Here is a 14,997-nt window from a genome sequence, read left to right as displayed (position 1 = left end):
CCGCGCAGGCCCGGCGCGGGCGGCGCTGCGCCCCCAGCGGCCGCGCTCGGCTCTGCACGCGGCTGGGCCCGACCCGCTCGCCCCGTGAAGCGGCGCCGCAGAATCCCGACCCCGGCCGGGCCCAGGCCTTTCTCACTATTTATCCATTTGCTTATTGACTTATGCTTTTTAAGTTGTTGTGACCGGTTCGGGGCTGTTCAGTACGAGAGAGACACGGAGCATCTGGAGCGGGTCCAGCGGAGAGCAACAAAGATGTTTAAGGGACGGGAGCATCATTTTCGCGAGGAAAGGCTGAGGAAGCTGGGCCTGTTCAGCCTCGAGAAAGAGACGATTGAGAGGGGACCTTATCAACGTATATAAGCATCTAAAGTGGGAGGCGTCAAGAGGATGGAGCCAGGCTCTGCTGGGAGGTGCCAAGCAATAGGACAAGAGGCAAGAAAACTGATGCACAGGAAATTCCCCCCGAAGATGAGGAAGAGCTGCTTTCCTGTGCAGGTGACCGACCACTGGAACACTGCCCAGAAAGGTTGTGGAGTCTCCCTCCCTGGCGATACTCAGGAGCCATCTGGATGCCACCATGTGCCGTGTGCTTTAGGGTGACCCTGATTGAGCAGAGAGGTTGGACCGGGTGACCCGCTGTGGTCCTTTCGAACCTGCCCTACTCCGGGACGCTGGCAGGCCCGCCCGCCGCCGCCTCCCCTCCCGCTGCCTTTCCCCGCCCGGGAGGAGGCGGCGGCCGGGTCGCGCCGCCCTCCGGGGCAGCGGGGGGCGCTGCGCGGCGCCGCCCGCCGGGTTCCGGGGCGGCAGTAACGCGCGGGGCGCCGACGGAGCCGCGGCTGCCGGTACCGGTGAGCGGGCGGCGGGGGCGGCGCGGCGCTCCGGGACCCTCCTCGCAGCCCCGCCGGGCGGTTCCATCGCCCGCATCGCTCGCAGCCCGGGCGGGCGGCGGCGGGAGCGAGGGGGGTTCGCCGGGCAGCGGGACGGGCTCCGCAGCGGGACGGGGCGGGGGCGCGCCCGGGGCGTACTGCCGGCTCTGGGGGTCCCCGCGGGGGCGGCCGGGCTCGGCTGGGTTCGGCTGGGTTCGGCTCGGCTGGGCTGGTGCCGGCCCTCCGGTGGGGCCGCTTGTTGTGCGGCCGTTGCCTGACAACGGCGCCGCGATCCGGAAAGGGGCCGAGCCCCGAGTGCCGCATCCCCGCCCCGCAGCTGCTCCCTGGGGCGGCGGAGCCTCCGGGAGCGCCCCAGAGCTGCTGCCCGGGAGGGAGCCTGGGAGGCGAGCGTTGCAGGCCCGGGGAGAGGCGCTTCCCCGAACTGTGGCTCTTGGAGAAATAAACCTGGTCTCCTGGGTCTGAAAGTTTTTCGAAATTAGTGTCTTTTTGGATCAAACTGCGTGCTCTGAAAAATAGATAAGGCCTGTAGTGGAGGGAAAGTAACTCGCGAGACTTGTTGCTTGGTTGTTCAGAGGATAGATTGCCTTCCCCATTGCGAAAAATTCGCGTTGTTTTAGTCAAGAGTTTATTATTTGTGAACGGCCAGACCCTGGAATCTGTGCTTTTCCAGCATTGAATTTGAAAGAAAAGTACAGGAAGCGTGTCTCTAGCTTATTCTAAATGCCATTCACAAGGGTACAGAAGCAGTCAGTACTGATTCCTTATGAAGTTTGGGTTAAACTTTAAGCAATGTTTCTTAATGACACAATTAGTGGCCGTGTAACTTGTCAGTGCAATTACTAAACGTGGCATACAGTTGCTCTTTCAAAGCATCTCCCTCCTTGCCACCCGTGCTGCGGTTCACGTGGATGGAGATTGCCATTTTGCCGGTGCTCCTGATGATGTTTCAATATTATGGTGGCTTGGAACATGCTGATTTTAAATTTTGTGCAGTTTCCCTGAACAATTAGGAGGGGAAAGGAAAGATTAAAATGGAATGCAGTAAACATTGCTTCAGGTGATAAAGTAGCTACACAGTACATAGGTAAATAAAGTACGTACAATACATATGCACATAGATGTTTTGGATACCTTGAATAGAGAGACATACATTGTTAACTCTCTTTGGGCATAGATCCAATAAAAATCTCGTGTTCAAACTTGACTTATTGTTCTTGAATATCTGCATGCTTTCTATTGCTTGGTATGCTTGCTTAAGTTGAAGTCTACCTAGGACTAATTACTTAGAGTTGCTTTTGTGAAAACTTTGAATAAGGAAAAGAGGCTATGAAAGTCTAAAATCTTCTTGAAAGAAAAAAATGTCTAAACATATTTTTATGGGACATTTTCACATAGTACTTGAATATATAGCAGCAATATGTTTAATGGAATTTCACTTTGAATAATGCATTGTTTTGGAATACAAATTACCCAAGATTTAAAGTTGCAAGAGCTAAAAAAAGGCTGATAGATACATCCTCTCAAACATTTTTCAGAAATACCATTTACCAAATGCTCTGTTTTCCAAAAAGCTAGAAAAATATCCTTACACTCCTTATTTTGAGGGCATATGGATAGATTTTTAAGTGTTTACAGCATATTCTGACTTTCCTTTTGTGCTCTCTACATGCCCATGGAGCGATATCTCCCAGCTTGGTTTTGAATCTGCTACTTTTACTAGTAACTGCAAGGATCTAGAAATGCACGAAAAGAATTCAAATGCATTGCTATACTGAAAATAAAAGATTTTGTTCTGAATTGGTGTTGCAGTGTCAGGCTGTGCTTCAGTGTGTTTGTGCAGCCATGGGAAGCCAGTGTGAAGTTGACAGTTCCCTGTGAGTTTGGTGCTGTCACCTCCAAGACAGTTCACTGCACACCCGGGGGCTGTGGTAGCTCTTGTCTCAGACAGAAATATGTTCTTTCTTTATTTTTATTGTGATTAGTCATGATCTCCTCACATGGTACAGTAGGTGATAAAATTGACTAATAGTCAGTAGGATATTTGCTTACATGCTGGTATATTTTTGGAACTTAACAGTGGATGCTTCACATGGAAGTTGTCACTCTTTTGCTTAGAATAACTAAGAAATTTTTCTTTTTTTGGTATAATATATTCTTTTTGCTTATCTCATAAAGTTTGCACTCATGCATATTTTAAGAACATCAACTGAAGTAGAAGGATGTTAAGACATAAAATGTCTAGAGAGTTCTAAGAAGGATTTGGCTACACTTGCAGGCAATTGTGCTGTGTTAAAGGTATGCTGAATCAACAGTGCTGTAGCATTAGTCAGCTCAGTGTTCTCCAGGGCCTGGAGTTGCCAGCTTTCTTCACACCAGTTGACTTTTCTGTGTAGTTCAACTGTAACTGTTTTGTCTTTGATTTTTAATTTATTATGTTGCTCTTTTGAGCAATATTATAGGAGTGCAGAATGCTGGAATATTAATTGTGTTCCTCATGCTAGTTAGACAATACCCTACAAAGACTCCTTTCCTTATGCCAGCTCTCAGAATAAGTTTGGTACTGTTCCCATACAGTGATTTGGATACAGTGCTGGAGTTTATAAATGCTGTTGTAAATAGAGATAGGAAATATAGGTGTTACTGTCAGTGAGCTTTTGGAAAGGCTTCTCTCAGTGCCTCCTACGTGTGGTAATTTTCCTCTTGATGACTGTGCAGCACTGGGTAGGTGATGAGAACAACTTCTATATTTTTTTAGTATGACAAATTGTTTCACCCTTTCAGAACAGTTTTTTTTCATTATTGTTATGTAACATAACAGGCTAAATAAAATTTACCATGCCTGGAAACTTATCCTCTTTCAGATTTCTTTTATCCTTTATCAGTGTGCAAAACTAATGAGATTAAAGATTTAGGACAAATCAGATGGGGGGATTTATTTTTGGCATTGATTGTCCTGTATTACCACTAGGAATTGTAAATGGGTTGGCCTAGTTCTGCCTCCTTTGTAACAATATTAGAATTTTATATTATGAATCAAAAAGGAGAAAAAGTTTAAAGGAGTACATTCTAAGGAATACATCAAGCAAATGTATTCTTAAATTAAGTTAGCCTACAGTTACTTCACCTTATCTTATAGAATTTGTGCATTTTTTATTTCCATTTTGTTTCTACTGAGAATTTATCCCAGTCTCTCTGGACACATTATTTTTATGTTTACCTTGTGCCACCTTATTATTCTTGAGGTGGTGGTTTGGGATTTTTTAATTGCTGTTGTTTTTAAGTTCTTCAGTCCTCTTCCTGAAACTGTTTTCTAATATACCTTTATCACTGGCCTCTTGTTTGCTTCATACAATCACATAAAGATACTGAATTAGCCTCAAAAAACCCTGCTGTCTTAATTTAGATACTGGATGTGATGGGATTTTTCAGGAGCCTGCATAAGCAATCCTTTTGCTTAAGCTGCATGGAGTGATTTGAGGGTCATAATTTTCTTAGCAATTTCTTCTCATGATAGTAAGTTAAGCACAGAATTAATTGTGTGATTTGGTCCTTATTTTAGACTGTGCATGTATCTTGCACTTTTTGTAGGTTTTTCTAGTGATTCCTTCATCCTTCATCCCATGTTTACTTTTCTGTGTTTTCTAATTTTGATTTTATAGCTCAACAGCTTGTGCTAGTGTGTGGTGAAGGGTCATTGGTAGACTTGCAGTTAAAACAAACAACCCCCAAATACTTCAACCATGTTAGGGAAGAAAGATTAGAGAAGTGTCTTCAGTCTTGTAATCTGGAATCTTTGAATTTTCTCTCTGTGAAACATCAAGTAGTCTCCTCCATGGATGGCTTTCCCAAGTCAGTTGTTTTGTTGACCCAGCAAATATCTTAAGGCTTGTCATTCTGAGGGAGAAATTTGATTATTTTTAACTGCAGTCTTAAGCAACAGTATTTGAACTTGACATTTTTGAGGTTCTAATGTAAATGCCACATTCTGCATCTTTTCTGTAACCTAGAAATGATGGCAGATGATTTAGAAAAATTTATTGAAGACCAGAAGGCTAAGTTGGCTCAAGATAAGGCAGAGCTTGAAAATGATCCACCTTACATGGAAATGAGGGTAAGAGTATTAAAAAGCTTTACTGAATTTAAATACTTCTGTTGCCAAAGTCTTGACTGAAGCTTGTTTTCACTGTGCTCTTAAAACTGTATTTGTTGTTAAAGAATGTATTAAAGATTTATCTATTCAAAGTAATTTCCAACTTGAGTACTTCATATCTTTATGTGGGTTTTTAAAAACCTGTTTGCCACCAGGCATACACAGTAAGATTTGTGTTTTGTGAGAAAAGTTTTGTACATGGATTTTATTACTCCTTCACCCCTCCCTAGGGAAGCTGACTAGCAGGAATCTGTCCTCTGCCCACTCCAGAGCTTGGATGTTGGAGTGGGAATGGAAGGTATAAATATCCTCAAAATTTCTGTTCCAAAAACTATGAAATATAAAAGGCAAATAACAAAAAAGAAATTGTTCTTATCATAGCTTTTCTTTTAGTAATTTTAATGTGTAATCCAGCATTACTTTCAACCTCTGTTCTCCAATACATAATTACACTAATAATAATATACTAATAATTACATTACAAATGTTGTTCATTTATGTGATATTTCCTCTACTCTGTGATGCAGTAAGGCATTTTGTTTTGCTTTCAGAATAAGGAATCAGAGAAGCTTTCTGGAACTAGCAAGATGTTAATCTCCATGGCTAAAGAAAATATACCTCCAAATAGTCAACAGAACTATCCTTTGGGTATAGTATATTTTTTTTATTATGTCTTCTAGATTTAAGCAGCATTTAATTACCTTTGACAATTTTTGGAAAGATATTACTGCTTTGTGTCTTTAATCGTTAGGATGATCATTGTAATTCAAGTGCATAATAATTCTTCAGTCTTCCAAAAGTCTTGGCGTTGTATGGGATTTTTTTTTTTGTAGTTAGGATTTTTTTTTTAAATTTTTTTGGAGCCAGGAAAATATGCCAAAAGCTGTTCTTTCTTTTTGCAAGGTAGTGCCATGAAAAATACCCCAAATTGACAAAAAAAAAAAAGAAAAGAACATCCCAAAAAACTTGCTTGCCAGTCCTTGATAGGTGATGTGTCCTTTCCTGTTGTATTTGGGTGGAGCAAAATCTTTGAAAGCCCATTTTTCATCTGGACTTTACTGCAAAAGAGTACATTCCAGGGAAGCAGGGTCTCTTTCAGTGTCTTAAGAGTCCTAGTCCAACTTGGCTAAGATGCACACAGCTGAACTAATTTTTCTTTTAAATAGTGTGTTTCAGGCAGTTTAAACTGTTCCTATTGCTTTTGTAATTTTGTTACAATGTAGTTATTCCTTGTGCAAGGAAAGAACAAGTAGTTAATTTTGATTGAAATCTTAACCAGGTGAAATAGTTACATTTATTTTGATGTGGCTACCAGCTTAATGTCTGTTTTCTTTATATATGGTCCCTTTTCTTCTTTTCTCTGTATTCTTTGTGACATTTGATTGAAAATATGTGATAATATTCTTCATTTTCCTTGCTTGCTCTACCATCTCCCTTCTGTAGACACTGCTGTTTTCTCTAGCTACACTTGTGTAGCTCAGGTTTGTCCTGAGAGCTTTAGAGCTTTCCTGTGCCCTATTTCTTGTTGATAATTAACTCTTTTCTTTCATGTGTAGACACTTTGGGCTGTTACCTCATTAATTTTCTTACTGTGCCTACTGTAATTCTGGTCCAATTCTGCAGCTTCCAATGGGATGGAGTATGAGCTTGTCAATCTGTGGGTCTGAAGTGGTCTTAGCTGCATAAATAAAACCATGGTTTTTATAGGGATGTTGTATAACTAGAACTTCCAGCCATCAGCAAGGCAAATTTTTCAAAGACCTTTAGAGGAAAACTTCACTTAAAAGTACTTGAAATGATAATTGAATATTCCTTGCCTCCAGAAGTGATAATGGATAAACTTGGTTAGAGGGCAGCATTTGAAAAGGTATCTATCACATATTTTTGGCAGTTTTATTTGGTTCAGCAGGTTATTCCTGGTGTTGGTAATTCTTTTCTTGACTGAGGAAACATATGATACAGAAAACAGAACACAAAAAGTAGTATCCCACTGGCTATGGCAGACAGTAAAGCTTTATTAATATTAAAATAGTGTTATTTCTTGTTGAAGAGCTATAATTGCTTGTCATGTTGTGTTTGTTACTGTGAATTTGACCTAACTGTTGACACCTGAATATACTAACACAATGAAGTATTACAGATGAGGGGCATTCAGGTGATCTTAAATGAAAAGAAAAGTAGGGGTTGCCATGTTGTGGTTTAACTGCAGCTGGCAACTGAGCACAGCCACTCACTCTGCACCAGCAGGGTGGGGCAGAGAACTGAGAGAGTGAAAGTGAAAAATCTCATGTGCTGAAATAAAAACAGTTTAATAATTGAAAACATAAAGTAATGAAAAGGAAGATAACAAAGAGAAAGAAGTAGAACTCAAGAAGGACAAGTGAGGCAAATGTGAATCAATTGCTCACCACCAGCTGGTGCCCAGGTCCTTGAGCAGCAGATCCCCCCAGCCTCCCTCCTAGGCTTGCTGCTGAGCATGATGCCATATGGAATGGAATGTCCCTATGCTCTGGGGTCAGCTGTCCCAGCCATGTCCCCTCCCAACTCCTTGTGTGTCCCCAGTCCCCTCCTTGGCAGGTGAGAGGCAGGAAATGTGAGCAAGCAATAACTGAAATGTCCCTGAAATATCCCTGTGTTATCAGCACTGCTTCCCACACAAATCCAAACCACAGCCCCATACCAGCTGCTATGAAGAAAATGAACTACCCCAGCCAAGCCCAGCACTTTCTATAATAATCATTTGGGTGCTGAAATGGATGGTTGCTGATATTACTGGCTTGCTCTGCTTTAAAGCACTGTAATTTCCTGTGGATTAAATCAGATAGGACTTGTTCCTTGGTAGTTATGAAGTATATTTTATAGTTCTAGCAGTAATGTTGAGGCTCAGACTGAATAAAGTTGCAGTTATTCCTCAACATTACATACATGGAAATGTTTTTGTAAAAATGCATTTAAAATTGTGACATTTAAAACCAATCATTGTCAGTGTGATTATTTGTGGTTAATGGAATGTGAAATAGCAAATAGATACAACAAATACAGAATAAACAAAAGTAAAAAAACAGTTAAAAGGAAGATATATCTCTTATTCTGTCAGAAGAATTCAGAAAAAGTTTGCATGAAATTATGTTTAATGTATGTTAACTGTAGTGATTTTGCTCTGCTAGGCTCTCTCAGAGTAAGTTTTTGAAATGGGTTGTTTTCAAATATCCTCCAGATCATTACCCATAATTTTTATCTCAGTACTTTTCTGGTGGAAAAAAGTTATTTCTAACAAAATTAATTTTAAACTACCTTTTGTTTGAACACTTCACATATTTGAATCAGAGCACTGAATTCTCACTCCTTTTCTCTTTTTAATTTGGTACTAAATTCAGTGGCATCTGTGAAATTGCTGAATTAATCTTTCCTCCAACTTGTTAGTTGCTTTTTATCTTTTTCTTGGTTTTCTAGAATTAATTCAGTGGTAATTAGGCATAAAATAAAAGGCAAGAGCAAGGAGCTGAAACAAACGATTTCTTCTTCTGTGTTCTATTCTGCTTTATAACCCCTTTTCTGAAGTTTGAAATGTTATATTATTTTTTTAATGGCACTCACACTTACCTTATGTGCTGAATTAGGAGAAAAGGGACTTGCAGGCTGGGGAAGAAGTTCCTGTGCAGATTTTGGTTAATGGTTGGACTCTGCAGGCTGTTTTAGAATAGCATGGGAGATATTTAATCAGGTAGTGGATCCTTTGCTTCTGAGTATCAGGCTGACTCCTGTTTGCCATTTCTTCCCTGTCGCAGTTTTCCTGGCTCAGGAGGATAGAACAAATCAGAATGCATCTTGAGCCAGGCCAAACAAACTACCCTGCAATAAATCAGGACTGATCTAAGAATGAGTCTTGAATTTCCTCTCTTCCCTTTTACTCCTTGCTACTGATTTTGCATAGATCATGAGATGTAGAAAAGCTTTTAGAGAAGCAGTATGAAATAATAATAGTACACACACTCACTCCCAGTTGTAATCTTTTTCATTAGTTGTGTGATTTTGTGGAATTCACTGCTCTGTGGATGGTGGTGAAAGTGAATGCAGAGATGGGCTGCTGGGATAGAGGATGTTTAATATAAAGTACTTTGAAATGCATTTTGGGAACAGCTAACAGCTTGCATAGCATTATATTTTATTGTATTTTAAGAGTGCAGCTGCAAAGAGTGAGCTGCAATGAGTAATCTCAGAAAAGTATTAATGTGGTTTGGGTCTACTGAGGTAGAAAGAAAAATGATTATTTTTATCATATGGTCAGATTCCCTCTAGTCATGTAGGAGCAAACAAATTTTTCATGAGCTAAACAAACAGCTTGTTGCTTTCATTTGGGAAGTATGTTTTCTATTGTGTGGTAAACAAAGCTTAAAATATCAGAATAATTTAGTAGCTCACATGTCAAAGGAGATTTCCTTGGAAACATACAAAACAAATATGTACAATATTCAAATAAATTCAGCTTATGTTTGGTTTTTTTGTTGTAATGGGAAGAAAAACTGTAAGGATGAGAGGAAAACTATCCAAATACCAGTCTATTTTTCTATGCTTTTCACCCAACTACTCATACAGAGAAGGTGTTTTTTTCAGCTGTTGTGTAATTACTGGTTGTATGGTTAATTCTTTATTTGTTGCTTGTGTCTAATAAAAACCCAGACGTAGCCTTTGCTTTGTATTGATGCAAAATAGTAAATAATGATATTTAATGATGTTAAACTTTCAGGTGACTATGGCTTGAGTTTGCCTCTTGGAGAAGAATATGAACGAAAAAAGCATAAACTGAAAGAGGAACTTCGACAAGATTACCGGCGATATCTTTCTCAGGTAAAGTGTCTTGTCTGGTTGCTTGACTTTAGTGAGTCTCTTAAAGTTCTTCTCTCTATTAATTGAATGTAGATTAATATATGTAGAAAAATTTTTAAAGAGGCATTCATTATGAGCAATGGCTGAATTTGAAGACTTGAGTGAAAGTAATTTCAAAATGTTTTGTTTATGTATTTTAGGCTTCTACAGATCTCATGGCCATGTGACTACATATTATTTAGTACACTACTTTCTATTGTATTGATTTATTTTTGCTTCTTCCTTGTTTTTTTTCCTTAAGAATTTAAAAGCTGTTACTTCCTGAAGTACTTATGTATTCTATGGTCTCTAATTGGGGTAAGAAGTACTTAGTGTGACTCCATTTGACAGCTTCTTTTCAATTTTAGAAAGAAAAACCTTTGATGTTCTGCATAACATGATTTACTAAATGTCACAATAAATTTAAAATTGAAATGATATGTATGAAATATCGTCATCTTGGGAATATTCTGGAGATGCTCTGCATGAATCAGAAAAAATAAGGAACCAAATAATTTCTGTTTTATGAATATACTATTTACCAGTGTCTTTAGTTCTTAAAATGAATGAATGGATTTGCTTTAAGAAAGGAAGTATCTTTTATTAAGTCAAATATTTTTGACTCAAAGACTCCTTTTGAATAGTAACTTTTCCCTGATTTTTAGGGAATTTCACAGGCAAAAAGAAAGGTAGGGTGCCTTTAATATTATTTTCTTTTCCTTAAAATTAGTTGCTTTTTGCTTTGTTTGAAAACTTTATGCTCTTGGAATTTAAAAAATCATTACTTTATTTGTGCTTTGTGCATTTATGCATGCTGTGGTGATTATCTGTGACTAACAGCATTGCTTGCTTTGTGCAAAATGATTAATTACATATATAATTTTCCATTCATAAGTTTTTAAAACATTTGCTGATTTCCTTTTCCCTATGCAGTTGCCATTGTTGCTGTTTAATGCTGGCTCTACAGTAGTTTTTATTTTAGTAGACATTTGCTTCAAGGATTATTAGTTATGTAGGTAGTAAGAATTTGGGGATTTTTTCCTGGTATACATATTTTATACAGCTAGAATAAAATAGTAACTTCTATAAATATTAAATATATCATCACAACCAGAGTCAGGGCTTTTTTCTTCCCTGTTTCCACTCATCAGTGGTGCTTAGGGGAGCAGAAGAACCATTTATTCAGCACCTACTGGCCAGAATGCAAGAATGCAAACAAGCATTATGAGGAAAAAATAACACCTCTGGTGTTATTTTTACAAGCTTTGTTTAATTAATTTTAATTAAATTTTAAAAATATTTATATACTCTTATGTATCTATAATTTTGACATTGAATGCTGTCCATCCAAATTGTTCAGATTGAGCAACATCAGTGAAGGACCAGGAGGTAATGTGGTACAAACACAGTCTGCTGTTTTTTTCTAGGGTTTTGAATAATATGCATATAATACAAATTTTCTATATTAGCATGCTCTAGAATTCTTTATTGGCAATAGCAACTGTCTTCTTAACCTCTAACCAAAATCATCATCATATAATTTTTGTTTCTTGTTTAATTTAAAACACCAGATTATTTTCAGTGTTAGAATATCATGTTAAAACTTAATGTTTCATAATTATCACCAAAGCACCCAAATAATATAATTTTTACATTAACTTGTAGTGTTTTATTCTCAACTGGACTTCATGGCTTACAAGGCCTTTTTGTTTATGTGTTTGGTCTGGTACATGTTAGCTATATTAAACTGGTAAGGACTGAGGAAGAACTAAGATAGCAATCTATAATTTCTTTTTCCCACCTAAAGAAAACTGGTGAAACTTTTTGCAGTTTTCAGTGATTTTTTTTGTTAATAACTTGCTTAGTCTTGCTTATGTAGAAAAATGCAGCTTCCATATCAGGTTCTGATTTTGGAAAAGATATTTGCAAGATCAGAGGTATTCTCTAGAGATGTCTTCAAAATGCATGCAAAGAATTACTTAATAATGAGGATTACAATTGATTTACTTTTTCTAATAGAAATAACTTGGTTTTCCATATAAATCTAGTTGTCTTGGTGCTTAAATATCTTTGCATGATTATTAAGTTCCTTAAATCTTTTAATGTCTAGTTTGAAATATCATTTATAATGATATAGGTTTGTACTGGAGCAGGTAGAGCTCTTACTTCTTGACATTCCTCTAATCTTTTAGGCCACATTGCAACATAGATAAGGAAAGGAAGCAATGCTGGTGAAATACTTTGACGAAATACTGTATCTCACTATCCCCCTCTTCAGCTCCTGACACACAAATAGATGACCTTTTTATTAATCAGATTTATAAGACATATGATTGAGTGGAAATGGCCTGGGTATGCCTTTAAAAAAGGAGTGATTATGACAAATCCTCTAGACCTGCACTCTTAACAGCCTGCATCAGCCCTGGTATTTGGTTTGAAGAGCTGGTCCTTTGACTTGCTGCACAGCCCAGGGATCTATGTGGAAGAACAACATACTGGTTTTGATGGGAAGTTCTGCTCTGGAAGTGGCTGATTTCCATAAGCAATGACGAGATTTGGTGGTGGGTCATTATCCTGGGAAATTTGGGCACTGCTGGTGAGGAAAACACTGTTGAGATAGAGGTGTGCTTCTGTTAGCATGAATTCCATCTGTCCAAATAACAGGTAGACATATGTTTTCTGCTGTTAGAAAAAAAAAAATTTATCTTGAGTAAAGAAATGTCTTGGAAGATTCCTTTTATTTTTGTACAGACACTTGTGCTACAGAAGAACTGAGTGGGGTTTCTTTGAATAAAAATAGTTTTTTTAAATATGGAGACTAATTTACATAATACTGGAAATAGTTCAACATGGGAGAAGTGAAAAACACTTTCAAACTTGAGCTTAAAACTTGACAAAGACATTTACTTCCTGCATTCCTTGACTTCACTTCATTTATGTGTTCCAAGAACATCCTACATTTTCAGAATGTGGAAGTTGTCTTCAGTCTTCATTTCATCAAATTGCTCAAATTACTTCAGAAAATATAATGCCTAACAACTCTTTATTGAGTAAGATTTGGTATTTTAAAATGTATTGAATGTTTTTATATATTTGTTTAATGTAGAAAAATTATCTGACTACTGATGAAGTAGATCCAAATACTCAGGGATTATCTCTTCCTATTGATGAGCGAAGATCTGCCAAGGTAAATATATGAAGGAAATTAATTAAATGGAGTATAACTTGAAAATGTACCTGGATGTTAAAACTATTACAGAAAAAATATTTCCACTTAAGTTTTTTTGTTTGGTTGGGTTTTTTCTTTTTTTTTCTTACACAAATGAATGTTTTTGGAGGTGGTAAATAGTACTAATTCTCAGAAAAGTCTGTTCCTTCAATTTTAAAAAAAAAATTTTGATCCTAGGTTACCTGTATTCATAAGCTTTAGGTATTTGGTTTTTATTATGTAGATCTAATTGTATACTGATACTAGTTGGAGGTTTGCTACCTCTGATCCACACTTTTAGAGCACTTGATCTGTTCGAAACCTCTAGTGGTTGCTCTTGAGTTTTGTTTAGTAGTCACTGTTGATCTGATCTCCTGCCTTCATGCTGTTGGCCTTATAGTCCCAGTTTCTTTCTTGTGTTTGCTTGTAAATTGATCCATGAAGTTGAATTAGCAGAAACATTGTAATTTATCAACAATTTATTAATAATTTTTTTGTGACAAATACTACTCGTTGGTTGTTAAGATTGGTCATAGCACTGCAGAGATTCGAGTCAATAACCTGTGTTGCTGTAGGAGGTCCAGACATTTGCACTTTTGGAGGTTTTGTTGGTTCTTTATTTTGTTTTTAACCTTTGTTGCCTTCAAGTTGCACTGTTGGTCAGTGTTTGGGGCTGTGATGTCACTGCAATCTGGTGCAGGAATTCTGCTGTGGCATGGGTTGGCCTTGCCCTTGTACTTAAACTTTCTGCCCCTCTGGTGCTCTTGGTTTGGCTGGAGGAGGAGCCAGGTGAGAACTCAAAGTGAAAACTGCTTTGATGAAAAAGCCCTAAACTCCAAGTTATACAAGTGTAAAAAGGAGACAGCAAGAATGAAACACCCAGGAAGGGGAAAAGGACTCCGCAGGGGCAGCATGCACAGGCACTGAGTTTGTGTTAGCTTCAGGTTCTCGTGAACTTTGGATTAACCTTTGCAAGTATGTGTGCTGAAACAGTGAAAAAGAAAGTATGTTTGATTAATTCTGTGGAAATTAATTATGTATTTGTACTGGAAACATGTCTTATCATTGATGGGTTTATATCATATCAGCTCTGTGCAGGTGTGTTGTATCCTTTTTAGCCCTCGATTTGCTGCTCTTGCAGAACCTAAAAGCTGCCAGGAGGTGTCACACTGTGCCCTGTTAATCAGTTGGCCTCTGAGCAGAATATTGAGAGGTTAACATTTGCATTTTGGTTTGCTTTATTAGGTCAAATGTGCAGTCACATAGCATATTGAATTTTCTGCTGAGTGTTTTGCCATCTGTTAAAGACAGGACAGCTTTCATGGCTGTCTACATGCTTTATATTGTCACTGTTAGAAAAACTATAGAAAACTTTTTTTCTTGGAAAAAAACCCAAAAAAATGAAACAGTTTTGGAGAGGATTAATCTAATCTGTGAAATTTCTAGTAATCTGGTATTTATGTGGTGGTTGAGATATAAATTATTTTTATTTGAAATTTGTTCATGAGAAAGTAAATTTATGTGTGATGCTCAGATTTTGTAAATACTTTTGCTTTATTATTGGAAAATGCTGCAGTGGAAAAGAGCCTCATTCATAATACTGTAGTATAATTATCTTTTTCTTTTACATGATTGTTGGAATGAGGTAGTATAAGAGACACCCCATGCTCTAAATGGGGAAGTCAAGAAATAATACAAATTAAAATTTGCTTTATCTGGAGACTTTTGTATTTCATATTATATTATCAGGCTGTTGATGTACAATTCATTGTACATCAATGTTGATGTACATTTTTAGACCTGAGAAAGCTGATTATAAATGTTATCACATTGCAAAAGCAGCTAGGACAACAAGCACAGGTCCTGTTTTTCTTGATTTTCCTTGC

At 38.0% G+C, this 14,997-nt stretch overlaps 2 protein-coding genes across 2 annotated transcripts in view; both read left to right on the top strand.

Moving 5' to 3' along the window:
• Positions 1-14,997, top strand: part of MCMDC2 (minichromosome maintenance domain containing 2) — a 161,766-nt gene that overhangs the window by 74,770 nt on the left and 71,999 nt on the right. The window lies entirely within an intron of this gene.
• The window catches only part of CSPP1 (centrosome and spindle pole associated protein 1), a 62,997-nt gene continuing 48,051 nt past the window's right edge, over positions 52-14,997 (top strand). Inside the window, exons 1-6 of the mRNA XM_054284644.1 lie at positions 52-495; positions 4,895-4,998; positions 5,589-5,685; positions 9,785-9,885; positions 10,569-10,592; positions 13,010-13,090. Of these exons, the coding sequence (XP_054140619.1) occupies positions 4,897-4,998; positions 5,589-5,685; positions 9,785-9,885; positions 10,569-10,592; positions 13,010-13,090 (405 nt within the window). The 5' untranslated portion in view covers positions 52-495; positions 4,895-4,896. The remainder of the gene's footprint in view (positions 496-4,894; positions 4,999-5,588; positions 5,686-9,784; positions 9,886-10,568; positions 10,593-13,009; positions 13,091-14,997) is intronic.

This window comes from Melozone crissalis, unplaced genomic scaffold, assembly GCF_028551555.1.
Source record: "Melozone crissalis strain CALT ecotype California unplaced genomic scaffold, PUWL_Pcris_2 ptg000042l_1, whole genome shotgun sequence".
NCBI classification, from domain to species: Eukaryota; Metazoa; Chordata; class Aves; order Passeriformes; family Passerellidae; genus Melozone; species Melozone crissalis.
This window is presented reverse-complemented; position numbering and strand designations above follow the sequence as displayed.